Genomic DNA, 27820 nt, shown 5'->3' on the forward strand with positions numbered 1-27820 from the left:
AGCCATAAGAAAGAAGGAAATTCTATTTGTGACAACATGAATGAAACTGGAGGACATTATGCTAAGTGAAATAAGCCAAACACAGAAAGAGAAATATTGTGTGATTTCACTTACATGTGGAATCTAAAAAAGTTGAATTCATCAAACCAGACAGTAACATGGTAACTGCCAGGGGCTGGTGGCCAAGGATGGGGGTGGTGGTGGAATGGGGAGATGTTGGTAAGATGATAAGTTCTGGGGCTTTAATATGTAGCATGGTGACTATAATTAATAGTATTGTATTGCATACTTAAAATATGCCAAGAGAATAGATCCTAAGTGTTCTCACCACACAAAAAGTGTAATTGTGAAAGGTGATAAATGTGTTAATCAACTTGAGGTGGTACTCATTTCCTCACAATGTATACATATATTAAGGCATCGTTAACTTGTATAACTTCAAAAAACTCACTGTACAACTTAAATACATATAATTATTGTCGATCATACCTCAATAAAGCAGGAAGAAGAATGAAGGAGAAATCTATACTTTCTCATAAAAACAAAACCGAGGGAATTCACTGCCAAGTAGACTTGCACTATGAATAACGTTTAATGTTTTCAGGCAGAAGTAGTGTGATACCAGACCAACACATGGATCCACCAAAGAAATGAAAAGCAGTGGGAGTGGAATAAAAGAAATATGTATGGTAGCAATATGTTTTGTTGATGGCATAAGTAAAAGTAGAATTTATGACAAAAAAAAATCACCCAAAGGATGAGAGTGAGGAATTGGGGATATACTGGTGTAAATCTCTTTTACGACACATCAGGTAGTGATATTATTTGAAGTTAGACTTCGATTAAATGTTTTTAATCCTAGAACAACAATTTAAAATATTTTAAAAAGATATAAATAATAGGGAAATGATGAAGTTAAAATGGATTCATAAAAACTAACACAAAAGGGGGCAGAAAAAGAACTGATTAGATAGAATAAATAGAATGCAATTAGCAAAATGGTAATTTTAATCTAACCATATCAGAAATTGGATTCAATATAAATGATCTAAAGAAACCAAGAGACTGGGATTATAAATTAGAAATAAAAGGAAGACCCAACAATATGCTGTCTGCTTAAAAAAAAAAAAGACTAAAAGTAAAATAAAATCTAAAAAATAATTAAAAAAGTAAAATACATACTATTCAAACATTAAACAAAAGAAAGTTGGAGTAGCTACATTATATTAGACAAAATAGACTTCAGAATGAGGAACATTACCAGAGAGAAGGACATCTCATGATTCAAAAGGGGTCGTTTCTTTTCTTTCTTTCTTTTTTTTTTTCCAAAAGGGGTCATTTCTTGCGGAAGATATAACAGTTCCAAAGGTGGGAGGTACCCAACAACAGAGCTTCAAAATAGATAAGCAAAATCTGATCAAGGTGAAATTAATTCAAAGAGTGAATTTTACTGTATATAAAGTAAAAAGAAATACATTTAAAATAGAATATATTAAAGATGATTCCACTTACATAAGTTTTAAAACAGGTAAATCTATTTTTTAGTGGATGAATAAAAAGTATAAAGCAAAGAAGTTTACACGAGAAGTTAGGGGGAGAATTAGGGGTGATGAAAACAAAGGGACTTCCAGAGTTCTTGCGATGCCCTACTTGTCTTTGGTAGTGGCTATTGGATGTTTGCTGTATATTTATTATACTTTACATATATGTTTTGTGCATTTTATGCTGCATCTTGTATTTTATAGGAAAGTTGTAAAATAATTTTTAAAATAAAACCATGGGGAACCCAATTGAATCAATTCTTTTCCAAGTATCATGCTATGTAAAATTTTGCTTCTCTGATTTATATTGTCTCATTATACAATTAGAACACTATAATTTATTTAGCTTCCTTTCTTGCTTTCGATTCTGGGATGCTCAAAGATGTTTATTCTGAAATTGAAGTTTTATTTACTGATCTGTTGTTTCTCACAATATTATGTTTCTTATGTATGATGAGTGTGCTGGTGTGTCATATATTTTATTAAGCTTTTTTGTACTTTATTTGGGTGTGTATTTATACCTACTATATCTTCTGACAGACATCTGACAGCATTCTTTTTTTAAGACATCCATTTTTTTAGAGCAGTTTCAGGTTTACAACAAAATTGAGAGGAAGGCACAGAGATTTTTCCCATATATCCCCTGTGTGAGTGCACACACACACACACACACACACACACACACACACACTCCTCCATTGCCTCCCCCATTACTGACCACTCACCAGAATGGTACATTGTTACCAAGGATGAGTGGACATTGACATCATCATAAGCACCCAAAGTCCACAGTTTACCTTAAAGTTCACTCTTGGAGTACATTCCATGGTTTTGGACAAATATATAATGATCCAGCCATCCTTATAATACCAATACAGGGTATTCTCACTGCCCTAAAAATCCTGTGTCCTCTGTTAATCTTTCCTCCACCTCCACCCCTGGCAAGCGTTATTTTTTTTTCCCTGGGTCTCCTTAATACAGTTGGAAAAAGTAGACTCTCCAGGGCTGCCAATCACAGTGCCTTAGTAACAAACAAGGAAGCAGCACAGCACCTGCAGGCCTCCCTAGCACCAAGAGCACATGCACAACGGTTGCAAGCTAACTGGCTGCAGGTGCACTCTCCCCAACGGCTTCCGGGCAGGAGCCAATAAGGCGCATGCTCAGGCACAGACTTCCCCCGCCCCCCGCCTGGCGCCTGGCTCTGGAGTCCACTTTGGCGTGGGGAATGGCCTCCGGTCCTGCAGCGCCGAGCGGGGCTCCTGAGCCCCAAGTAAATCTCCAGGGAGAGACTCGGTCAGCCCAAGGTAGGGAGGCATGGCCAGCCACATCAACTCACTGTTTGAATTTTTAATCTTGCTGTTTGAACACTTTTAAGGTTTCCTTCTTGTCCCTGATATTCTCCTGCCGAATGTATCAAACCTAAGCGGAAAAGTTTGAATCTTGGGAAACATGGCGGAAATGCTTCTATGTGGGTCGTTTTTTTACCTCTTACCCTGTATAAATCTTTTTATTGTCTCCATAGTTTTGCTCTTTCCAGAATGTCATAGTTGGAATCATACGGTTTGTAGCCTTTCCAGACTGGTTTTATTCCACTTAGTAATAGCATTTAAGGTTCCTCCATGTTTTTTCATTGTTTGATAGCTCATTTCTTTCTCTTTTTTAAAGTTTTTATTTAAATTTCAGTTAACGTATAGTGTAATATTAGCTTCAGGTGTAGAATTTAGTGATTCAACACTTATTCAACACCTGGTGCTCATCACATGTCCTCCTTAATCCCCATCACCTATTTTATTTTTAAGGGAAATTCAATTCTTTGTTAGAACTCTTTAGATCAGTGTTTGCAAACATTTACCTGGGGACAGGGACTGAGAACTACCCACACCATTCTTTCCCCAGCTTCTGCCTGAAGAAGCGGGACTTAGATGAATAGAGTAGCAGCAAGGTCTTCCACTTTATCATTGCCTGGCTCCTGCTCCCGGGCCTGAAGTGCTTTTATGACCTGGTAACCGGGTCCTGGGTAGCGTTGGTGGACCTCTGGGTCGCTGCCTCCAGGGCTGCTGCAGGGTAGCTCCAGGTGGCCGCCTCGCAGGCTGTGCCGCGGGGGAGCTCCGGGTAGCCTCCTGGCGGGCTGCACAGGGGGGAGTTCCGGGTAGCCGCCTCCCGGGCAGCGCTGAAGGGAGCCTCGCAGGCAGCACCGGGGGAACTCCCGGTCGCCGTCTTGCGGGCTTCGCTGGGGGGAGCTTAGGGTTGCCGACTTGCGGGGCAGCGCCGGGGCAGGGGGAGCTCCGGGTAGCCTCCTGGCGGGTTGCGCCTGGAGGAGCTCCCGGTAGCCTCCTGGCAGGCTGTGGGGGGGGGGGGGGTAGCTCCGGGTGGCCGCCTCTTGGGCTGCGCTGGGGGTAGCTCCGGGTAGCCTCCTGGCGGGCTGCGCGGGGGGGGCGGGGCAGGGGGGAAGGGGTAGAGCCCCGGGTGGCCGCCTCGTGGGCTGCCCCGGGGAGGAGCTCCGGGTTGCCGCCTTGTGGGCTGCGCCAGCGGTAAGCTCGGGGTAGCCTGCAGCACGGGGTGGGAGGGGGGTAGCTCCGGGAGGCCGCCTCGCGGGCAGCGCGGGTGGGGGGGGGGGTAGCTCCGGGTTGCCGCCTCCCTGGCAGCGCTGAAGGGAGCCTCGCAGGCAGCACCGGGGGGAACTCCGGGTCGCCGCCTTGCGGGCTTCGCTGGGGGGAGCTTAGGGTTGCCGACTTGCGGGCAGCGCGGGGGCAGGGGGAGCTCCTGGTAGCCTCCTGGCGGGTTGCGCCTGGAGGAGCTCCCGGTAGCCTCCTGGCAGGCTGTGGGGGGGGGGGGGTAGCTCCGGGTGGCCGCCTCTTGGGCTGCGCTGGGGGTAGCTCCGGGTAGCCTCCTGGCGGGCTGCGCGGGGGGGGCGGGGCAGGGGGGAAGGGGTAGAGCCCCGGGTGGCCGCCTCGTGGGCTGCCCCGGGGAGGAGCTCCGGGTTGCCGCCTTGTGGGCTGCACCAGCGGTAAGCTCGGGGTAGCCTGCAGCACGGGGTGGGAGGGGGTAGCTCCGGGAGGCCGCCTCGCGGGCAGCGCGGGTGGGGGGGCGTAGCTCCGGGTTGCCGCCTCCCGGGCAGCGCTGAAGGGAGCCTCGCAGGCAGCACCCGGGGGAACTCGGGGTCGCCGCCTTGCGGGCTTCGCTGGGGGGAGCTTAGGGTTGCCGACTTGCGGGCAGCGCGGGGGCAGGGGGAGCTCCTGGTAGCCTCCTGGCGGGTTGCGCCTGGAGGAGCTCCCGGTAGCCTCCTGGCAGGCTGTGGGGGGGGGGGGGTAGCTCTGGGTGGCCGCCTCTTGGGCTGCGCTGGGGTAGCTCCGGGTAGCCTCCTGGCGGGCTGCGCGGGGGGGGGGGGGGAGGGGGCGGGGCAGGGGGGAAGGGGTAGAGCCCCGGGTGGCCGCCTCGTGGGCTGCCCCGGGGAGGAGCTCCGGGTTGCCGCCTTGTGGGCTGCGCCAGCGGTAAGCTCGGGGTAGCCTGCAGCACGGGGTGGGAGGGGGGTAGCTCCGGGAGGCCGCCTCGCGGGCAGCGCGGGTGGTGGGGGGTAGCTCCGGGTTGCCGCCTCCCTGGCAGCGCTGAAGGGAGCCTCGCAGGCAGCACCGGGGGGAACTCCGGGTCGCCGCCTTGCGGGCTTCGCTGGGGGGAGCTTAGGGTTGCCGACTTGCGGGCAGCGCGGGGGCAGGGGGAGCTCCTGGTAGCCTCCTGGCGGGTTGCGCCTGGAGGAGCTCCCGGTAGCCTCCTGGCAGGCTGTGGGGGGGGGGGGTAGCTCCGGGTGGCCGCCTCTTGGGCTGCGCTGGGGGTAGCTCCGGGTAGCCTCCTGGCGGGCTGCGCGGGGGGGGGGGGGGGGGGGGGGGGGATGGGGGGAAGGGGTAGAGCCCCGGGTGGCCGCCTCGTGGGCTGCCCCGGGGAGGAGCTCCGGGTTGCCGCCTTGTGGGCTGCGCCAGAGGTAAGCTCGGGGTAGCCTGCAGCACGGGGTGGGAGGGGGGTAGCTCCGGGAGGCCGCCTCGCGGGCAGCGCGGGTGGGGGGGGGGGGTAGCTCCGGGTTGCCGCCTCCCTGGCAGCACTGAAGGGAGCCTCGCAGGCAGCACCGGGGGGAACTCCGGGTCGCCGCCTTGCGGGCTTCGCTGGGGGAGCTTAGGGTTGCCGACTTGGCGGGCAGCGCCGGGGCAGGGGGAGCTCCTGGTAGCCTCCTGGCGGGTTGCGCCTGGGGGAGCTCCCGGTAGCCTCCTGGCAGGCTGCGGGGGGGGGGGGGGGTAGCTCCGGGTGGCCGCCTCTTGGGCTGCGCTGGGGGTAGCTCCGGGTAGCCTCCTGGCGGGCTGCGAGGGGGGGGAGGGGGGAGGGGTGAGAGCTCCGGGTGGCCGCCTCGTGGGCTGCGCCAGCGGTAAGCTCCGGGTAGCCTCCTGGCGGGCAGCACGGGGTGGGAGGGGGTAGCTCCGGGTAGCCTCCTGGCGGGCAGCACGGGGTGGGAGGGGGGTAGCTCCGTGTAGCCTCCTGGTGGGCAGCGCGGGTGGGTGGGGGGTAGCTCCGGGTAGCCTCCTGGTGGGCAGCGCGGGTGGGTGGGGGGTAGCCCCGGGTGGCCGACTCTCGGGCAGTGCTGGGGGGAGCTCCAGGTAGCCTCCTGGCGGGTTGCGCGGGGGGGAGGGGGGAGAGCTCCGGGTGGCCGCCTCGTGGGCTGCGACAGCGGTAAGCTTCGGGTAGCCTCCTGGCGGGCAGCACGGGGTGGGAGGGGGGAGCTCCGGGTAGCCTCCTGGCGGGCAGCGCGGGTGGGGGGGGGGTAGCCCCGGGTCGCCGCCTCCCGGGCAGCGCTGAGGGGAGCCTCGCAGGCAGCACCGGGGGGAACTCCGGGTCGCCTCTTTGCGGGCTTCGCTGGGGTGGAGCTTCGGGTCGCCGCCTCGCGGGCTTCGCTGGGGGGAGCTTCGGGTCTCCGCCTCGCGGGAAGCGCCGGGGGCGAGCTCTGGGTCGCAGCCTCGCTGGCAGCGGGGGGCGGGGGGGGGGGGGGTTTGGGGAGCCTCGAGGGCAGCGCCAGGGGAGCTCTGGGTCGCAGGCTCGGGGGCAGCGCTGGGGCGGGGGGAGCTCCAGGTAGCCTCCTGGCGGGCAGTGCAGGGTGGGAGGGTGTAGCTCCCAGTAGCTTCCTGGCAGGCAGGGGGTGGGGGGTAGCTCCCAGTGGCCGCCTTGCTGGCAGTGAGGGGGGGGGGGGGCTTACAGGTGGCTGCCTCACAGGCAGCCTTCAGGGGACCGCGGGGGTCGCAGCCTCGCGGGCAGCCTCAGGGGACCGCTGGGTGGATGCGTCCTGGGCAGGGACCTCCTCTGAGCTTTGTGCCCGGAGTTGGTGGTGATAGTCGGCTAAATTCATGATCATCTTGGCTACATCTTTCTGGTAATAAGGCCGACCAAATTCAAGATATCAGCTTCGCCCTCAGGGTCCCACTGGTTAACATGAAGTAGGGTCTGTGATACACACTCCACATGCCGGATGTGCTCTCTTCCAGCATAAGATGGCTTCCACCAGCCAGCCTCGAGGTGAACTGCCTTCGGACTCTTCAGCTACTCCGAGTGGAACCAGTAGGGCCGCTTGCTGAGGTTACCGAGCACGTGAATAGCGTCCCTTCTCGCTGCTCCAGCTGCACAAGCATCGGAAACCGCCTTTAAGAGAAGCAAACTGGTATGTGCGGAGACACACGTGCTTTCCCGTGGTTTTAATGGGACCAGTGTTCCTGAGGGGTTGGAATGACTTTTTCATGGAAAGCCTATATATATAGGACCTGGGAGCCTCCCAGTTCAGTAATATGATTTTGTTAGATCCGTGTTCACATTTATATTATTATGACCTTGTAAATAGTATCTGTAGCTGCAGAGTTTGCTACAATTTCTTGCATAAAGTTTTGTTTTTCTTGATGTCATTAATTGCTCTTTTGCTCAAATGCTTCTTTTTCTTTTAAAATGCTTATTTTTCTACCTCCTCCTTTATCACCATACTCCCCAGCTGTGTAAATTTCTTCTCTGGACCTTCACGCACAGCAGGAACTTTATCATTTCATCTTGAGAGTACTGCTCCTTCAGTCTTGACTGCTCCAGTCTGGGTTAGCTGCTTTCAGGCCCACAGTCCTGTGGGTTACTATAGCCTTTCCTGGTCTTAGATCCTGGGCTCTCTGGATCCCGTGACTTCCTTTCTTTTGTGTGCGTGCACATTTGGTATTGTTGTTGTTGTTTGTGAAGTAGATTTTACAGTAGTAGCAAGAGCACCCAGGCAACGATTCCTGAGTTGCTCTGTGATCCTCTCCAAGAGGACCCTCGTTTTTTATAATTCTCTTTCCCACTTTATTTCTGATTAGCTTCCAGGAAGCTGAGGATGAGGTAGCTGAATTCCAGGAGGGAAGCAGAAAATGAGAGACAGAGTTGTGGGCACAATTAGTTTAGGCTGAATGAAGAAATAGAGACTTGCAGGCTGGTAAGGAGACTGCAGCTTGAAGTGGAAGCTTTGAAGGCAGTGGTGGCAGTGGGTGCCGATGCCTAATGTGCTAGGTTTATCAAAATGAGAAATATACTTTTTCAGGTGGAACTGAAGAGCGGTCATCAACAGCAACAACAACAACAGAATAAGCGTCAAGTAAATTTTTGAAATAAAATGTTTTCTTTCACGGAACCAAGGGAAAGTGGTTTAGAGTTTAGAAGTTCACTTAGAAACTTCATAGCTGTCAGTTTTCTAGCTATAATGTTCCTATAATTTTCAAAGGCTGATTGTTTTGACAGAGTGCTTCCTTCTACAGGACTTTATTTTTTTATTTTTATTTTTTTTAATGTTTTTTATGACATTATGTTAGTCACCATACAGTACATCCCTGGTTTCTGATGCGAGGTTCGATGATTCATTAGTTGAGTATAACACCCAGTACACCATGCAATATGTGCCCTCCTTACTACCCATCACCAGTCTATCCCATTCCCCCACCCCCCTCCCCTCTGAAGCCCTCAGTTTGTTTCTCTGAGTCCATAGTCTCCCATGCTTCACTCCCCCTTCTGATTACCCCCCTTTCTTTATCCCTTTCTTCCCCTACCCATCTTCCTAGTTCTTAATGTTCCATAGATAAGAGAAATCATATGATAATTGTCTTTCTCTGCTTGACTTATTTCACTTAGCATTATCTCCTCCAGTGCCGTCCATGTTGCAGCAAATGTTGAGAACTCGTTCTTTCTGATAGCTGAGTAATATTCCATTGTATATATGGACCACAGCTTCTTAATCAAGTCATCTGTTGAAGGGCATCTTTGTTCCTTCCACGATTTAGCTATTGTGGATAATGCTGCTATGAACATTCGGGTGCATATGGCCCTTCTCTTCACTACGTCTGTATCTTTGGGGTAAATATCCAGTAGTGCAATGGCTGGGTCATAGGGTAGCTCCATTTTTAATTTTTTAAGGGACCCCACACTGTTTTCCAGAGTGGCTGTACCAACTTGCATTCCCACCAACAATGTAGGAGGGATCCCCTTTCTCCACATCTTCTCCAGCAATTGCTGTTTCCTGCCTTGTTGATTTTTGCCATTCTAACTGGTGTAAGGTGGTATCTTAGTGTGGTTTCTATTTGAATTTCCCTGATGGCTAAGGATTTTGAACATTTTTTCATGTGTCTGTTAGCCATTTGTATGTCCTCATTAGAAAAGTGTCTGTTCATATCTTGTGCCCATTTTATGATTTGTTTATTTGTTTCTCTTGTATTGAGTTTGAGAAGTTCTTTGTAGATCTTGGATACCAGTCTTTTTTTTTTTTTTTTAATGATTTTTTATTATATTATGTTAGTCACCATACAGTACATCCCCGGTTTCCGATATAAAGTTCGATGATTCATTAGTTGTGTATAACACCCACTGCACCATGCAATACGTGCCCTCCTTACTACCCATCACCGGTCTATCCCATTCCCCCACCCCCCTCCCCTCTGAGGTCCTCAAGTTTGTTTTTATAGTCCATAGTCTCTCATGTTTCATTCCCCCTTCTGCTTACACCCCCTTTCTTTATCCCTTTCTTCCCTTACCGATCATCCTATTTCTTATGTTCCATAGATGAGAGAAATCATATGATAATTGTCTTTCTCTGCTTGACTTATTTCATTTAGCATTATCTCCTCCAGTGCCGTCCATGTTGCAGCAAATGTTGAGAACTCGTTCTTTCTGATAGCTGAGTAATATTCTATTGTATATATGGACCACAGCTTCTTAATCCAGTCATCTGTTGAAGGGCATCTCGGCTCCTTCCACGATTTAGCTATTGTGGACAATGCTGCTATGAACATTAGGGTGCATATGGCCCTTCTCTTCACTATGTCTGTATCTTTGGGGTAAAGACCCGGTAGTGCAATGGCTGGGTCATAGGGTAGCTCAATTTTTTAATCATGACATTTGCTTACTATCATATTGTTTCACTCATTACTTAGTAACACTAAATATAATTTTAAATTTAATGTGTTACAGGTTGAATTGTGTCCTCTCCAAAAGATGTTCTCGTCCTAACCCCTGATGTCTCAGAATATAGCCTTATTTGCAGATGGGGTCTTTACAGAGGCAATCAAGTTAAAATGAGATCGTTAGGGCTGTCCCTAATCCAGTACGATGATGTCCTTTTAAAAAGGGAAAATTCAGACCTAGAGACAAACATGCGTAGGAAAAAGAAAAAATTAAGACCTAGGGAGAAAACAACTGTCTATAAGCCAGAAAGAAAGGCCTGGATCAATTCTTTCCCTCATGACATTCAGAAGGAACCAAACTTGCCAACATCTTTATCTTGTCTTCTAGCCTCCAGAAATATGAGACAATTTCTGTTGGCTAACCCACTCAGTTTGCAGTAATCTGTTACAACAGCCTTAGGAAAGTAATACAAGTATATTCGTTCCAATTTTATATGAAAACTTTCCATTCTAAAATCCAATATTTTATATTATCTTAATTTTTAATTCTTTAAAATATCAGTTCATAATGATTAGTGGTTTAGTACTGTATAAACATTGTTTAAACATATTTATAGACATGAAATTTTTCCTTGCCTTTCTTCCATGATATTTGCCTTTACCTGTTATAATTCTTCCTCTCTGCCCATTTATTTCCTAAATCTTTTACTGACTTCTTTACTAAACAATTCATGTGAGAATTCCTGTCTTGTCCATCTCCTCTTTCCCTTAGGCCATCTTGTATATATATCAACTACGTCCGTATAGCTGTGTAGGTATATAGTCAAGTTATTAGTAGGTCACCTAGGCAACCCCAAATACTGACTCATCTAATGGCGTGACAGAGCAGCAGGGCCAAAGATTTCATCGAAATGTGAATGTACCCCGAGTGACTCAGTACCAGAAGCATATGAAGAATGGAGGAGAAATAAATTTTGAAATGTACATAACTGAAAATTCTTCTAATGTTCAATGAATAACATGCAATTAGAGAATTTGGTTCTCAAGTAATAGAAGTTCTTTCTTTTTGGGTATATGCAAAGATAAGCACACTATTTTTTAGTGGCAATTACACAAAATAGAATTTATCAGAATTCCTGTGTTTGTAGGGTACAAACCTGTGAAGTCAGTGAGTATGAAAGTAACAACTTGTGTGAAGGAAACTTGAGATTTTTCCCAAATTTGAAAACAATCCTTAAAGTTATATGATATTGCATTAACAAGTTATAATGCTAAAAATATTTTTTTAAACAACCAATGTTTTAAAAAATCAACCATGCTAGTGGAAAAGTAGAATTTTCTTTTTATTATGTGTATAGAAAATTATACTGAGGCACCAAGGTGGCTTAGTTGGTTAAGTGTCTGATTTTTGATCTCAGCTCAGATCTTGATCTCAGGGTCATGAGTTCAAGGCTCGTGTTGTGCTCTAGCTGGGCTGGAGTCTAGAAGGGAGGGAGGGAGGGAAGGAGGGAAGGAGGAAGGAAAGAAGGAAGGAAAGGGAAGGGGAAGGGGCAAGGGAAAGGGAAAGGAAGGAAAAAGGGAAGGGAAGGAGGGAGGGAGGAGGGAAGGAAGGAAGGAAGAAGAAAGAAAGAAAGAAAGAAAGAAAGAAAGAAAGAAAGAAAGAAAGAAAGAAAGAAAATTATATCACCAAAGCACTGGAATTTGAAGAGGAGGTCAAAGAGTACCCAGCCAAAAATATCAGAAAAGAAGTGTTACAGAAGTACGTCAGAAATAAATAGCATAAAAATACGTTATTTCTCTGGACTTTGTGATGTTTAAGGTATTAGTTTTTTAAAATTTGTAATTTATTATTTCTTTTCTCATTCTAAGTAAATATCCCTGTCTGTATGTAATTTTGCATTTATGTTTTTTTATTTTGCGAACTATATAATATCATCCTTTAAAAACCAAACTAAATGTATCCCAACTTAACTTTTCAAGCCAGATTTCAAATATGCCTTTTTCAACATCACCTGACATGAGGAGGGTAGAGTAGAAAAGGTCAGAGTTAAAAAAAGATAGTAGTTTTACCATGGTTAAAATATCTTATTTTGTGAATTTCACACACACACAAAATCTGATTGTGTGAACCCATTGCTAGCAGCTCTCCCAGAGCTGTAGAAGGGGCTTGGACAATTGAAACTCCCCAGTAAATCTTCTTGTGCCCCCCACTGAGTATCAGCCCATCCTTTCTCCATAATTCCACGGCCATAGGTTCAGTCATTCATTGAATAAATTTCGGCAGGGCATTTAGTACATATGAGGCTCTGTTCTAGATGTGGGTGTAGAAACAGCGAATAACAATCCATGTTCCCACAGAGCTTTTTTGTCAGGGGGGGAGAGGGGAACAACCAATTAGCAAGTAAATACATAAATAACCAAGACTATTTTAGGTAGTCATATAAGCAATGCAGGAAATAAAATAGGAATTGATAAAGATGACTGGGGTAATGAGCAACCTGAGATAGAACTAGAAGGTGATTCTAAGAAGAAAATATTCTGAGACATAATAATAAACATAAACCATTTCTATAAATATTTTAGGAGAAATAATTTTAGAGAGAGAGGGTGAGCACACATGTGAGTGGGGAGGAGGGGCCGAGGCAGAGGGCGAGAAAAAATCTCAAGCTGACTCTCTGCTCAGCTGGGAGCCCTATGTGGGACTGGATCCCAGGATCCTGAGATCATGACCGGAGCTGAAATCTAGATAGAGTCAGACACTCAACAGACTGAGCCACCCAGGCACCTTAGAAATTATTATTTTTTTAATAATTTGTTATTTATTTGAGAGAGAGAGAGCAAGCACGAGCAGCAGGGTGGAGAAACAGGGAAAAGAAGAAGCATGCTCCCCGCTGAGCAGGAAGCCTGACGTGGGGCTTGATCCCAGGACCTCAAATTCATGACCTGAGCTGAAGGCAGATACTTAACCGACTGAGCCACCCAGGTGCCCCTCAGAAATTATTTTAAGTAGAGTAAATAATAAATGCAAAAGCTCTGGGCAGAAAACTGTTGCATGTTCAAGGAATCTAAAGATGGTAGTGTTGGCTAGAGCAGGAAAGCAGAGAAAGGTAGGAAATGAGGAAGGGGTGAGAGCATGATGTTAGACTTTCAAGGCAGGACTGTTGGACTAATTGCAAAAGGCTATTCCTTCCTGAATGTTCCAAAGGCACTTCAGATTTAACATATTTAAAACCAAATTCGCCATCTTTCTTCCACCAGCATGTTCCTGCTTCTACGTTGCCCATCTCATTTAATGACATCATCTCCCCTCAGTTGCCCGACCTAAAAGAATCTCCTACTCTGCCCTGTAATTCTTCCCTGATTCCAAATCTAGTTTATTAACAAATCTTATTTGCTGATTCTTCCTCACAAATCTCTCTCGTCCTGCGCCCCTTTCCAGGTCACTGCTTCTGTTCCAGTTTACCCCTTCACCATCTCCCCTGCAGTTTCACCTCACTTCCCTCTTAGAGACCCACTGCTTTTCCTTTTATTTCCTTGAGTTAGTCTTTACACAGCAGCCCTCATGAGCTTTGCAAACAATGATCGGTCATGTCGCTCTGTTGTTAAAACGCCTCCAAATGGTCCATCACCGCACAAATAAGAATGTCTACACCATTAGACATGGAATCCAAGATCCTTTAGGTCTGACTATTGCCTATGACTCCAGTCTCCATCACACAGATTAATTCTCCAACAAAACCAAACTACTTTCAATTTCCTTTATGTTCCCACCACTTCAAACCTTTATTCTTTGCACATGTTGTTTTTGACATTTGGAACGACTATTCCCATTACGTCCCCTGCTGTGTCCCTGCAAAATTCACCCTGAAAAGCCTAGGTTTAGTGTCCATATTTTTTGGTAACACTTCTCTTGAAGCTTTCTCTCCCCACCACACACCACCACCAGGACTTGACCTCTCATTGCCTCTGTTTGTGCTGCTTTTTGCACGTAGAATCATTTTAGAAGTCTGGTTTCCCCCTGTTGATACCCATTAGAATGATTTGATGCCTGTACTTCAAGCAATGTGATGAGGAGCCTACAGAGCTTGTCCCTGAACAGTACAGCTATTGATCACAAAAATAAAACGTTAGACCTACAGGGAATTTTTATCATTAAGGTGATCCCTTCATCATACAAATGAAGGAACCAATAACCAGAAAGGTTAAGCAGCCAACAGCACCCTAACTAGTTTTTTATGGAGCCCATAGTAACTTCGTATCTCCTGCCCCCAGAGCTTTAGCCTCGGGCTTTGTGTGCCATTGGGGATTTCTCCCCTCCTCTCCCTTATTTACGTTCACGGATGTTATCTTCAATGGAAAGCTGATCGGTAGCTATGGATGCATTTACTTTATATTAAGCACTCTACCAACATTCCTGAAGGGATGAAATAAAAGGCTTGAGTTTGTAATGATCTAATTGATACTGTCAATGGAGTGAGACTATGCTTAGGAAGCCTATTGCTTCATTCCTTAATTCTTCTGTCAAACATTCCCTAATCACCTTTAATATGCAAAATGCCACACTTTGTGTTGAGAATGAAAAGGCAAACAGAAAATGTGCTCTTTGCACACCAGAAAGTCACAGAGAAATAAAACACATGATCATAATACTAAAGCAAAGTTAGAAAAGCCATACTGAAAGTGTGACTAAATCAAGAAGTGCATGATTCTGGAAATCTCTTAGGAAAGAGTCACCAAGTTTTTTAGAGAAGATTATATTTGAGCTATACATTCCTTCATTTATTCATTCATTATTATTCATTTATTTATTATTAACGAGCACTTAGCTTGTTAATAACAAATTTTTTTAGAAGACAAAACTAAAGGATGAATCATGAAATAACTGCTCAATCAGTGTTATTTTTAGGGGCAGCTTGACTTAATCTCATTGACAGTGCTGCTTTATTCATCACACCATGAAACTAGATTCAAGGAATCTTCAAGGAAAGCATCTGAATGCAGGCCCTGGCACTTCTGCAGAGCAAGTTTCTTCATTCCGAATCTGTGGAATAGACCAAAAACCCGAAGCATCTGGCAGGATATGTGGCAGCTGGAAAATCCCCTAACCACATATTTTAAAGCCCATAAGATGCTTGTGGTTTAACACGTATATGTCGTTATTCTAACATTCACTAAAATAAAATGCAATTACACATTAGTGAATACTATTGATTTTCTCTTAGGATAATTTCAGCTGTTAATTCCCTCAAATAATATCTTAGAACTCACTTGTGTGCTAAATGGAAACCCAGAGAATAATTTACATTTTTCTTTTTAGTGAAGATATAAATGAATTAAAACTTTAGAAAAAATAACCCAAGGCCCTCAAGAACTGATTATCCCCCTTTCTTTAACCTGAATTCTCCTTTTATTAAGAAAGATTCACTATTCAGGGAACATTTTACCTTCATTCATAAAATGGAGTCTTTCATTTCTGGGGACTCATGACAAATGAACAAATGAAGGGACAGATGAAGACTCATTAAGGGACTTGTTTGAATTTAAATGGGGGAAAAGATTTCAAATAGGTAAATTAAATATGCAGATATATGTGCATATATGTATCTGCATATACATATACTTGCCTGTGGTTTTCTTCAGTAAGTTAATTTATAGCTTTTTTTTCTTTTTTACTTTAAGGAATAGGAAATGGGTGTGTATATGAATGGGTTTTAATCTTTGCAGCGTTCCACGATGTCTCCATTGCTTTTCACTTAAGAAAACATATCCAGCCTTTGCCCACCTAAATCAGGATATTTCCATTAGAAGAAGAAGGAGGAGGGGAAGAAGAAGGAGGAGGAAGAGGGGGAGGAGAACCACCTCACCAGGTCCAGTGTGATGCCTTGTTTTACATTAGGTGTTAAAGAAATCTGTACAAATGTGTGCAGCTGTTTCCCTTCAGTCAATGATAGTATTTATTCGGAGACCTCCTGCAATTTCATGGCCGATGACTCCTGTTGCCATAAACCATTCAGAGGGAAAGGAAAACCCAATGAGTAATCACTGTGCACTGAAAATGTCATTGTAAAAGTAAGGTGGCAGAGACAAGGCCTCTAGAGTTGAACTCTGAAGACCCAAACCAACTCTAATCAATCTGTTAGATTTTGTTACTCAAACTTGGTAGCATTTTTATGCTGCTTGAGCCATTTAATATTATTTTAAACAATGCCTTTACTTTAACATGAAATACTAATTAACCATTGTTAATTCCATAAGATAATTTTTTTATCCCCTTTCCCTTCCATTGGCTATATAACAGTGATTATAGTTCTGTAAAATGCCTTGTTTTCTTCATTTTTATTAGAAAAACTAAATTAATAAACTTGAAACCTTTCATTAAAAGAAGTTCTTCAAAATTTAGTATCTTAATGTTCAAAATAAGTAACTAAAGGGTAGCATAAGAAAATTTTTAAAAAAGGGATAATCCTAGATATATAATGTGTGTGCATATATACACAAAAAATGATAGATAGATAGATGATAGATAGTCATAACATTATTAAAGCAACATTTTCTAGCCTGGGATATATTTTCAAAAGAAAATAGAAGCATACGCACCTAATTTTATTTACATGGTAGTTTTTCACTTTTTTATATTAGGCGAAAAGGTAATATTTTTTTTGTAGAGTTTTTTCAAAAGAAATAGTTAAGGGGCACCTGGGTGGCTCAGTTGGTTAAGCATCTGCTTTAAGCTCAGGTCATGATCCTGGAGTCCCAGGATCGAGCCCTGCATCAGTCTCTCTGCTCATCAGGGAGTCTGCTTCACCCTCTCCCACTCCCGCTGCTCATGTTCTCTCTTTCTCTCTTTCTCACTCTCTCTCAAATAAATAAAATCTTTTAAAAAAATAAAAATAAAGTAAAAAAAAAAGTTAAAACCCATGTTAAGAAATCCCCTTTTAATATGAAAGTGACTTTTTATTTTATTCTATTTTAGTTCAATATAGTTAACATACAGTGTTATATTAGTTTCAGGTGTACAATATAGTGATTCAGCAATTCCATACATTACTCAGTGCTCATTGTCATAAATGTACTCTTAATCATTGTCACCTATTTCACCCATCCCCCCACCCAACTCCCTTCTGATAACCATCAGTTTGTTCCCTGTAGTTAAGAGTCTGTTTTTGGTTAGTTACTTTTTTCCTTTGTTTTGTTTCTTAAATTCCACATATGAGTGAAATCATATGGTATTTGTCTTTCTCTGACTTATTGCACTGAGCATTATACTCTCTAGATCCATTCATGTTGCAAATGGCAAGATTTCATTCTTTTCTATGGCTGAGTAATATTCCATTGTATATATATATCCCACTTCTTTATCTATTCATCTAGTGTTGGACACTTGACGATATTTGGCTATTGTAAATAATGCTGCAATAAACATAGGGGTACATATATCTAGCCGAATTGGTGTTTTTGTATTACTACATCATATGGTAGTTCTATTTTTAATTTTTTGAGTAACCTCCCATGTCTTCTGCCCATTTTTAATTGGATTATTTGTTTTTTTGGTGTTGAGTTGTATCAGTTCTTTATATATCTTGGATACTAGCCCTTTGTTGATTATGTCATTTGTAAATATCTTCTCCCAGTCATTAGGTTGTCTTTTAGTTTTGTTGGTCATTTCCTTTGCTTTTCATTTTGATGTAGTTCCAATAGTTTATTTTTGCTTTTATTTCCCTTGCGTTAGGAGAAATATCTAGAAAATGTTTGTATGGCCAGTGTTAGAGAAATCACTGCTTGTGCTTTCTTCTAGAATTTTTATGTTTCAGGTTTCACATTTAGGTCTTTAACCCATTTTGAGTTTATTTTTGTGTACCAAGTAAAAAAGTGGTCCAGTTTCATTCTTTTGCATAGAGATTTCCCAACATTATTTGTTGAAGAGACTCTCTTTTACCCTTTGCATATTCTTGCCTCCTTTGTCAAAGATTAATTGACCATATAATTACAGGTTTATTTCTGGGCTCTGTATTCTGTTCCATTGATCTATGTGTTTATTTTTATGCTCATACTGTTTTGACTACTACAATTTCGTAGTATAACTTGAAATCTGGGATTGTGATACTTCCTCTTTGTTTTTTCATGATTGCTTTGGCTATTCAGGGTCTTTTGTGGTTCCATACAAATTTTAGGTTGGTTTGTTCTACTTCTGTAAAAAATGCTGTTGGTATTTTGATAGGGTTTGCACTTAATGTGTAGATTTCTTTGGGTAGTATGGACATTTAAACAATATTTGTCCTTCCAATTCATGAGCATGGAATATCTTTCCGTTTGTGTTGTCTTTGATATCTTTTATCAATGTTTTCTAGTTTTCAGAGTATAGACTTTCATCACTTTGGTTAAGTTTATTCCTAGATATATTTTTTAAAGATTTACTTATTTATTTGCCAGAGAGAGTGCACAAACAAGGGGGAGGAGCAGAGGTAGAGGGAGAAGCAGGCTCCTCACTGAGCAAGAAGCCCGATATGGGCCTCCATCTCAGGACCCTGGGATCATGACCTGAGCCAAAGACAGACGCTTAACTGACTGAGTCACCCAGGGGTCCCTAGTCCTAGATATTTTATTATTTTTGGTGCAGTTGTAAATGGGATTATTTTCTCAATCTCTCTTTCTGCTGCTTTATTGTGTATAGAAATGTAATGGATTTTTGTATATTGATTTTTATATCCTGTGATCTTACTGAATTCCTTTATTAGTCCAATAGATTTTTGGTAGTCTTTTGGGTTTTCTGTATGTGGTATCATAAGACATTCCTTTCTTCTGAGAGGAACTGAAATAATCATCATACTTGTGTTTTCTATAGCTAAATCATTCCTTAGTTCTATATTCTCTCACAAAAAGCATTGGGTCATTTTCCTTAGAGAAGATAGGTTTTTTGTTTTGTCTTAGTTTCATTATTAAGCAATTGAGAGAATCACTTGTATTCTCTGTATCTCAGTCATCAGATGGATCTTCTCAGAAGAGGATTATTCCCCAAAGGTGGTGCATGGTTACAGAGATGTTAAGGAGTGAAGGGACCATACCTTCTATTTTTTGTAACTCCCAGACTTTCCAGTTCAGATTCCTGTATCTAAAGAGAGTGCAATTTCAAAGCATCCCAATGATATTGTGCTAACTAGCTTTTTGTGCTGTTTTAACTTCAATTAGTGCTTATTAGGTCTGTAGGAAGCTCTATTTTTAAAAACGATCTTTTGCCATTCCAGTATGAACTTCCCCAGATGGAGTTCTTCATCCCCTCTCAAAAATAATCATACCTACTTCTCTATTGTTGTTGATAGTTCCGTTTGTCTCTCCTTCTCTGCAACATCATTTCATTTATTTATCAATAACCTAATATTTCAGGTCCAGTTTGCAGTTTTGAAAACACAAAGATGAATGGGCCATATTCTCTGACTTTAAAGAATTCATGGAATAGTCAGAACCAAAACACATGGTCAAAATCCAATACTGTAAGGATGATGGCATGTGTAGATCAAGGGGTATGACGGGAACAAGGATGCAGAATACAAACTAAGATTTGAATAATCAGGAATTGCTAAGTAAAATCACCACTTGTGTTTTAAAGAATGAAGAGTAATTATTCAAGTAAGGCAGAAGGAGGAGATAGGGCATTCTAAACTGAGGATAAAGCTTTTCTTTCTCTTTTTTTTAATGAACATGAAGTACAGAGCTTGTATCGAGTATAAAAAATTGCACATATAACTAGTGTATCAAATCCATCCTCCTTGGAATGAAAGTATACATGACCCTGATCCTCCTCTTATTATTCTTTATATTCATTTGATGAGGCTAATCATTTCTCTTTTCTCCAGCTGAAACTCAGATGGAGTTTCCCTCATGATTTTTCTAGTCAGTCCTTCAATTATTAAAATGCCCAGTCCCATAAAATAGTCAAGATTCCTAGTTGATTTAAAGTTAAAATTTCCCTTTCTCATCTTTTTCTTCCAGTTGAAGAAGGGGATGTGGAAGTATCTTCTCTTTTGCACATAATATAGGAAGATTGGAGTTAATTCAAAGGATATGTAGAGTCATTGAAAATACCTGATCATAACCGTAGTATAGTTATATTTCAGTTTGTAACTATGCTTTGTTTAGAGAATGGATTTAAAGAAATAAGACCAGACGCAGAAGAGAACAAAGGAGATTTCCCCCCAATTACCCATGATAGATCTAGTAGTGATGCAGAAGAAAGAAAAGGGAAACTAAGAAAGTAAAATCTGTGTGCACTGGGTGATTGTTTAGATGTGAGTGGAGAAGAAAAATGTGAGATCAAAGGTAAATCTCAGTTTCCATATTGGATGGGATGGGTGGAATCTGCTGTTTCTGTGGAGGTATACAGAAGGTGGAGTTTTAGACAAGATGTTAAGCTCAGTTTTAAATGTGTTGACTTCAAGGTGCATATGAGACATAGTGAAGATGGCCATTGGACCCTTGTGTCTATTACAGAAGTCTCAAGTAGAGAATGATTATGGTTGAAAACTTTACTAGAGATAGTTATAAATGTAGATATAAGTACATGGAGTATACATATACATAAGATCTATGTATCTATACTTTTTTCTAGAATTTCCATTTGGTTCTTCAATGAACATTTCAGTTTATCTGCTAAGATTTATGTGTTTAATCATTATGTGTGTATTTTAATTTACATACTGAGCCTAGTTATTATAAATGCTTTTAAAATCTTGTCTGCTAATTACATATGCATCATCTCAGAAACCCCAGTGATTGCTTGTTATTGCTGAAATAGTTTGAGAAATTACTCATATGATAGAATTTATCATTTAAAGTCTATAATTTAGTGGTTTTCAGTATATTTATAGAGTTGTTCATTGATTGCCTTTTATTCTGAGTATTAGTTACATTTTAAGGTTTCTTTGTATAGCTAATAATATGGGATTATATCCAACATTGTGAATGATACCTTACAGAGACACTGGATTCTGATATATTTTATATCTGTATGTATAGACACACACACACACACACACACACACACACACACATATGGCTAAAGTGTTAAATCCACAGAATGGGAAAAACAAGTAGTCAAGGGAAGAAGACACACCTGGGCAATGCCAATGTGTATAATGAGTGGTCTACACAAAGAAGACAGAAAAGAAAATGAGAATAAGTAGAGGTTATGTTATCACAGAAACAAGACGTATTATTTCTAACTTAGAAGTTTTGATTTATTAAAAATCTTAACTTCTCAATTCTGTCAAGATTACTTATTTCCATTTCATTACAAATATCATATACGTTTGCTAAAACTTATTGTAAGTGCATTCATCCTTCCAGAAATTAAAAGAAAATGCAATATAAATAAATTAAAAACAAAAAACAAAAAACTTCCTTTAAAAAAAATGTCCATGACTGCCTGATAAATCTGGATTACTCCTTTTTTTTGTTGGGGGGGGCAGTGAAGGGAGTGTTGGTAACTATGTTGTGATCAACATCTTTTCATTCTCTGCTCCCTGCTTAGCCATTTGGGATGCAGGGTTTCTGCCAGAGTTATAATGCAGGTGTTCTCTAGCACATTATCATTCCATGATTATGTATACAGACCTTGGATTTACCTCTGTTTCTGGAACTCTCTGTCATTAGGAACATAAGTTTATCACTTTGACCTTTATCTGTGATGGAGTTTTGTTGAAATCCCCACCATAAATCATACTGGTGTTAACTATTTGTTTTAAAGTCTTTAGGGCCATTATTTTATAAACGGAAATTGAAAGCATCTTTATCTCAGTTAAATGAGGTACACATTTTTGTATATGAGAAGAGATATTTAAAGTCACCTAACAGAAATCTTTGAGTAAGATTGGGATAAGTCAACTACTTTTCTGGTTGAGTAAGTATTGTCAGCTTTATTGTTATTACTAAGAATTTTATCAGCTTAGAACTTGAGTTTTGATTTTAACCATGTTTTCAGAAGAAATTTATATCTTTTCTCCTATAATTTTTTGAATGAATTATTGTAAAATGAAGTATTTACTGAGTGAGCTATAATAATGGCATCTACTATTTATATAGCACTTACTATAATTTTGTTCAAGTATGTAAGGAATAAAATACCAAATTTAACAATAAATACAGAAATATTGAAGTCACTTGTATCCATATCAGGTATAGAAGATCTGGGATGGATGGATAGATAGATGATAGATAGGCAGATAGGCAGATAGGCATAAATGAAACAATGAGAGAACCAGTCTATTTCTCAAACTGGTAAGTAGTATTTCCAGACCACAGTGTTATAACTGACTGAAAACTGGTACTAAGGAGAAGACTAAGACCTTATTATTGTCCTCAAGGATATTTTTTCCAACTGTATTGAGATATAATTGACATATAACATTGTATAAGGTTAAGATGTACAAGGTGATTGTTTGAACACATATTTTGTGAAATGACTACTATACTAAAGTTAGTTAACACCTCCATTATGTCACATAATTACCATTTTGTTTTTTTGGTGAGAACACTTAAGATCTACTCTCTTAGCAACTTTGAAGTGTATAACACAGTGTTGCTAACTGTAATCATCATTAGATGCCCAGAATTTATTAATCTTATAACTAGAAGTCTGTACTCCTTGACCAACTCTTCCCATTTCCCATCCTGTGGCAACCACCATTCTATTCTCTGATTCTGAATTTGGCTTTTTCAGATTACACATGTGAGTATTTGTTTTTCCCTGTCTGATTTATTTTACTTAGCATAATGTCCTCAAAGTCCATATAGGTTGTCATCCATGGCAGGATTTCTTTCCTTTTTATGTTTGCATAATATTCCACATTGATCAATTTATATGGAATATATATATATTCCATATAAATGTATATATATATATTCCATATATATGGAATATTTGCTATTTTTCTATCCATTCATCTATTTATATGGAATATATATATGGAATATATAAATATATATATGTATATTTGCTATTTTTCTATCCATTCATCTCTCATTGCTTAGGCTGTTTCTTTTTTTTTTTTTTTTAAGATTTTATTTATTTATTTGACAGAGATAGAGACAGCCAGCGAGAGAGGGAACACAAGCAGGGGGAGTGGGAGAGGAAGAAGCAGGCTCATAGCAGAGGAGCCTGATGTGGGGCTCGATCCCATAACACCGGGATCACGCCCTGAGCCGAAGGCAGACGCTTAACCGCTGTGCCACCCAGGCGCCCTGCTTAGGCTGTTTCTATATCTTGGTTATTGTAAATAAGGATGCTATGAACACAGGGTGCAAATATCTCTTTAAGATAGAGATTTCATTTCCTTTGGCTGCATGCCAGAAGTGGAATTGCTGGATCATATGGTAGTTCTATTTCTAGTTTTTTGAGGAAACTCTAAACTGTTTCCCATAGTGTTTGAACCGATTTACATTCCTGCCAACAGTGTATGGGGGGCTTCCCTTTCCTCCACATCCTCACCAACACTTGTTACCTCTTTTCTTTTTGATGACAGCCATTCTAACAGATGTGAAGTAGTATCTCATTGTGGTTTTGATTTGCATTTCCCTGATGGTTAGTGATTTTTTCCACGTAACTCTTGGCCATTTCCTCAATTATATGTTAACCCAATAGAAAGACAAAGCTAATGTATGAAATGAAAGACAATTTCTGTTAAACTCTGTGGAAACAACTATAAGAACAACAGAAGACTAGACTTCATTTTTACTGAAAATCTAATTGCTGAGAGCTTTCACATGCATTCTCTTATTTAATCTTCACAAGAATGCTCTGTGGCAACATTATTAAGGCCATTTTGTAGGTGAGAAACTAAGAAACCTGTGCTAATTCACAAACATGACTCAAATGCAGATTTATCTCATTCAAAATCCTGTGATCTTTCCATTATTCCACGGAAGTAGTGGTGAAGGACTCAGACTATAGTTTCTTTGCTCTGTTTTTCACATGAAAGTAGATTCTGCATGCTAAACTCTGTTTTGTATCAGTGAAGCTCCTTTAGGTGGCATTATTTTACATTTGTAAAGGTTAAAGTAATCCGGTTTTTCTGGGGGGGGGGAGGAAACTTTTCTCTTTCCAAGGATGGGTGATAACACTCTCAATTTAACCCAAAAGTAGTAGACCAGGAAGGTTTTACATAACACAACTTCCCAGCTTTGCCAACCATGGATATCTTTAGGAAAGTTAAGTCAAGATTTAGATCTCAAATATATAATCCCACTATGAAGTTTCAGACTTCTAATATGAGGTTTCAGAATTTCTAATACATGTTCAAGCAAATGCAGATATCTCTATTTTTTCCTTGCAGAAAACAAAATTGTGATCGTCATAAAAACAGACTGCATTATGCACTTTTTATACCACTCATAGAATCTAATATGATGCTAAGAGAGTAAAAGTTATGGTAGTTGCTAAATAAGTCTGGAGGCAAGAGCCTCACTACTGTCTAACCAAATAAGTATTTTACATTAAGGAACTTCAAGCCAGGCAGGAACTGTAGACAATCATGAAATGCTATTGGTGAGAAACGTAGGCCTGTCTCATATGTCTAAACTTGGAGTTAGCTTTCTCACCCAAATATATGTAGTTATTTTCCATATTTTTCTTTTCAAACTGTTGTTACCATCAAAATATACTGAATATATACAGAGCTTGGTAGCCTCGCCAGAAGTGCTGCAAACGATGAAGAGTTCAAAGTTTCAAGAGGTGGTTTATACCATTGAAAGGTGTTAATAATTTTTAGAGCAAACTAGGCCTGAAGACATCTCAGATCACACTACGTGGTAACTTCAGTATCCCCTAAAAATAGTGACAGAACCAATCTCAGTGGACATTCAAGATTTGCCTCATTTGTAAATACTATCTGGACTATGTGTTTAGAGTGAATAAGAGATTGATGTTTACAGACTTCTGTTAGATGCCTCTCCAACTAGATTATACTGCTTATCATCACCCTTAAGATGTTTTTAAGTCAACTTTTAGAGAAAAACTGATCCATTTGTTCAACACATATATATTTTTTAAATTTTTATTGAAATTCCAGTTAACATATGGTGTAATATTAGTTTCAGGTGTACAATTTAGTGAGACAACACTTACATACAACACCTGGTGCTTATCCCCAGTGCATGTCTTAATCCCCATCACCTGGGTAACCCATTCCTGCACCCTCAACACATATTTTTGAGCACTATGAAATAAACCTTAATCTCAGTGCAAGAGATACCACAGAGAACAAGATACACAAAGTTCACACTCTCATAGGGTTTATGTTCTCATGTAATACCCACGTCTGCATCGCGTCTTCCCTGAAAGTCGGTATTTATTTTTATTGACTGATATTATAAATATCTTTAACAAAATATATCAAGTGAATTATAATGAAAGAAAATTAACTTTTGTCACCTCATTGGTATATGATATTGATCAATGAATAAGTGAATTAATTATTTTCATCAAATATGACTGTTACTAACATAGTTCTGCTTTCATTTTAGGTTTGGAGTACGAGTCAAAATTTACATCCATGCTGGATTTTACTAAAACTATAACCTCATTTGTGGCAATTAGTTTCATGTAACATCCAGTTTCTACTAAAGGACATTCTGGAAGGTATTCTGACAAGGAGTGGGGCATTACTTGTTTTCATCTGACCGCTAATAATCAAATTCCAGCCAGTCTGCAAACTTTGGTCAAAAGTAAGTGTCACTTAATTGTCTAATAAATTATTTTCTGTGGTGTTTCTTCCCCTCATAGTTGTTTTTTTTTCCCCACTATGAACTTTTCCCGCTTTTCAGTTTTTCCTTATCTTAGTAGTCAAGTTAGTGTTATAGGAAGGGTGTATTTCTTAACTGCAACCCAAAAGACTAAAAATAAGACTGACAGTGGAATTCTTAATAGAAATTTTTTTAAAAAATGGCAATTATCATTTTAAACAAAATAATTTAAAATATATAATTCTATGCCCACTGAAAATATCCTTCAAAGTAAAGGTGAAATAAAGACATGTCCACAAAATTATAGTGAAGAGAATTCACTAGTAGTAGATAGATACTAAAAGGAAGTCTTCAAGAAGAAGGAAAATACTCTTAGAAATAAATACAGAAAAGAGTAAAAGTGCTAAAAAAACTAAAGAATGGAAAAACATGTTATTTCAGCAGTATCCAAAAGAAGTCTTATGTAGTTATGCCAATGTCAAATAGGGAATATTTTAAGGCAAGAAGTATCACTAGAAATAAAGAGAGAGCAAAAAAATAAATAGAAGAAAAACATTTCATAATGAAAAAGGTCAATCTACCAAGAAGATTTAATAATTCTAAAATTGTGTGCATCCAACAATATAAGTTCCAAATATATACAGAACAAAGTGGCAAAAGTAAAAGGTGGAGTGCAAAAATCCACAATGAAGAAGATTTTAACACACATTTCTCATAACTAAGTCCAAGCAGGAAAAAAATTCAGTAAGCACATAGAAGATCTGTAGAAGTTATTAAGATATTTACCTAATTGATATATATGAAGTGCTGCAGAACAAAATAGATGAATGCACAGATTCTCTTGACATTCACATGAACATTTATCAAAGTGTATTGTAAAAAATTTTATATAGGCTGGAGTAAAAAGAAATCTCAACAAATGTTAAAGTACTAGATAATTCAGAAAGTCCTTCGACCACAATGTAGTGAAACTGGAATTCAGTCATAAAAGATGACTAGACTATGTCCTTATATTTGAAAATAAAGCTATATATTACTAAATAATCCACAGATCAAGCGTTATACAGTAAAGCTATATATTACTAAATAATCCACAGAGAATATTTTGAACTGAATTAGAATTTTTTAAAAATCTAGTATTGCCTGCAGAGGCAGGCAAAATTGTTTAGACTAGAAGGTATTACATTAAATGTATATATACAAAAAAAGAAAGGCTAAAAATGATTATTCTAAAGGAGTTAAATAATATCAAATTAATTCTAAGAAAATGGAAGAAAAACATAAAGAGCAGAAATAAAAATTTAAAAATCTATGGAACACTAAATAGTCAATAAAAGTATTAAACAGCCAAAAGTTGATTTCTCTATAAATTATAGACTAATAGATTTGATACACTCCTAATAAGATCTACTAAGAGGGGCATCTGTGTGGCTCGGTCAGTTAAGTGTCCTACTCTTAATCTGGGCTCAGGTCATGACTTGAAGCTTGTGAGATCAAGCTCCGTGACAGGTCTGTGCTCAGCGTGGAGTCCCCTTGAGATTCTCTGTCTCCCTCTTCCTATGCCCCTCCCCCACCCTTACAGCTATAATCTGTGTGACTATATAGATAAAGGAAGAAATGTTTTCTCTAAACAAAACTTCGTTCAAGCTAAAAGACATCACAGACCAGCTACAAAAAAAAACAAAAAACAAAAACAAAAAAAACCCAAAAACCAAAAAAACCGAAAATAGTTTAAATTATGTTCTGTTTCAAGAAAACAAAGTAAGAGATTCATCTAGGATTCAGCAGTTAGAGATTAGGAATATAATAATAAAACTATTTATGGAAATCTGTATCAAAAACTGATTTTCAACCTTTCCAGTTTCATGGCGGTCTCATAAATAGCTACCGTATTTTCATCCTTGCAGATACGAGAATGCTCGATGCCTATCAAAAAGGAATGATGAGGCAGAACAGATGAATGAAGTAGGGAAGTCTTTTGAACAAACAAATCAATACAAAAGACTTTCTTTAATAATAGAGTGTAAATCCAACCAGGAAGGCAGTTGTGCCAGAGCCACCTTGGAATTCCCCCGGGAAAGACAAGGCAAGAACCACCTTGGAATTCCCCCGGGA

General features: G+C 40.9%; 1 protein-coding gene and 1 long non-coding RNA gene across 2 annotated transcripts; one reads left to right on the forward strand and one right to left on the reverse strand.

The window, feature by feature from the left end:
* Positions 1 to 2732: 2732 nt before the first annotated feature.
* Positions 2733 to 27791, forward strand: LOC148107089 (uncharacterized). The gene is made up of 4 exons (XR_015722983.1): positions 2733 to 2845; positions 7061 to 7233; positions 25487 to 25687; positions 27613 to 27791. It is a non-coding gene; the product is annotated as an uncharacterized LOC148107089 (long non-coding RNA).
* LOC148107090 (uncharacterized) lies at positions 3460 to 6930 on the reverse strand. Its single transcript, XM_087858986.1, is given in 14 exon segments — positions 3460 to 3941; positions 4163 to 4188; positions 4251 to 4338; positions 4419 to 4509; positions 4512 to 4727; positions 4729 to 4811; positions 4855 to 5001; positions 5124 to 5146; positions 5209 to 5296; positions 5339 to 5364; positions 5660 to 5718; positions 5720 to 5806; positions 6422 to 6541; positions 6808 to 6930. Coding segments are annotated over 14 exon segments (1659 nt in total).
* Positions 27792 to 27820: the final 29 nt, after the last annotated feature.

This window comes from Ursus americanus, chromosome 35, assembly GCF_024610735.1.
Source record: "Ursus americanus isolate L20-20 chromosome 35, mUrsAme1.1.p, whole genome shotgun sequence".
NCBI classification, from domain to species: domain Eukaryota; kingdom Metazoa; phylum Chordata; class Mammalia; order Carnivora; family Ursidae; genus Ursus; species Ursus americanus.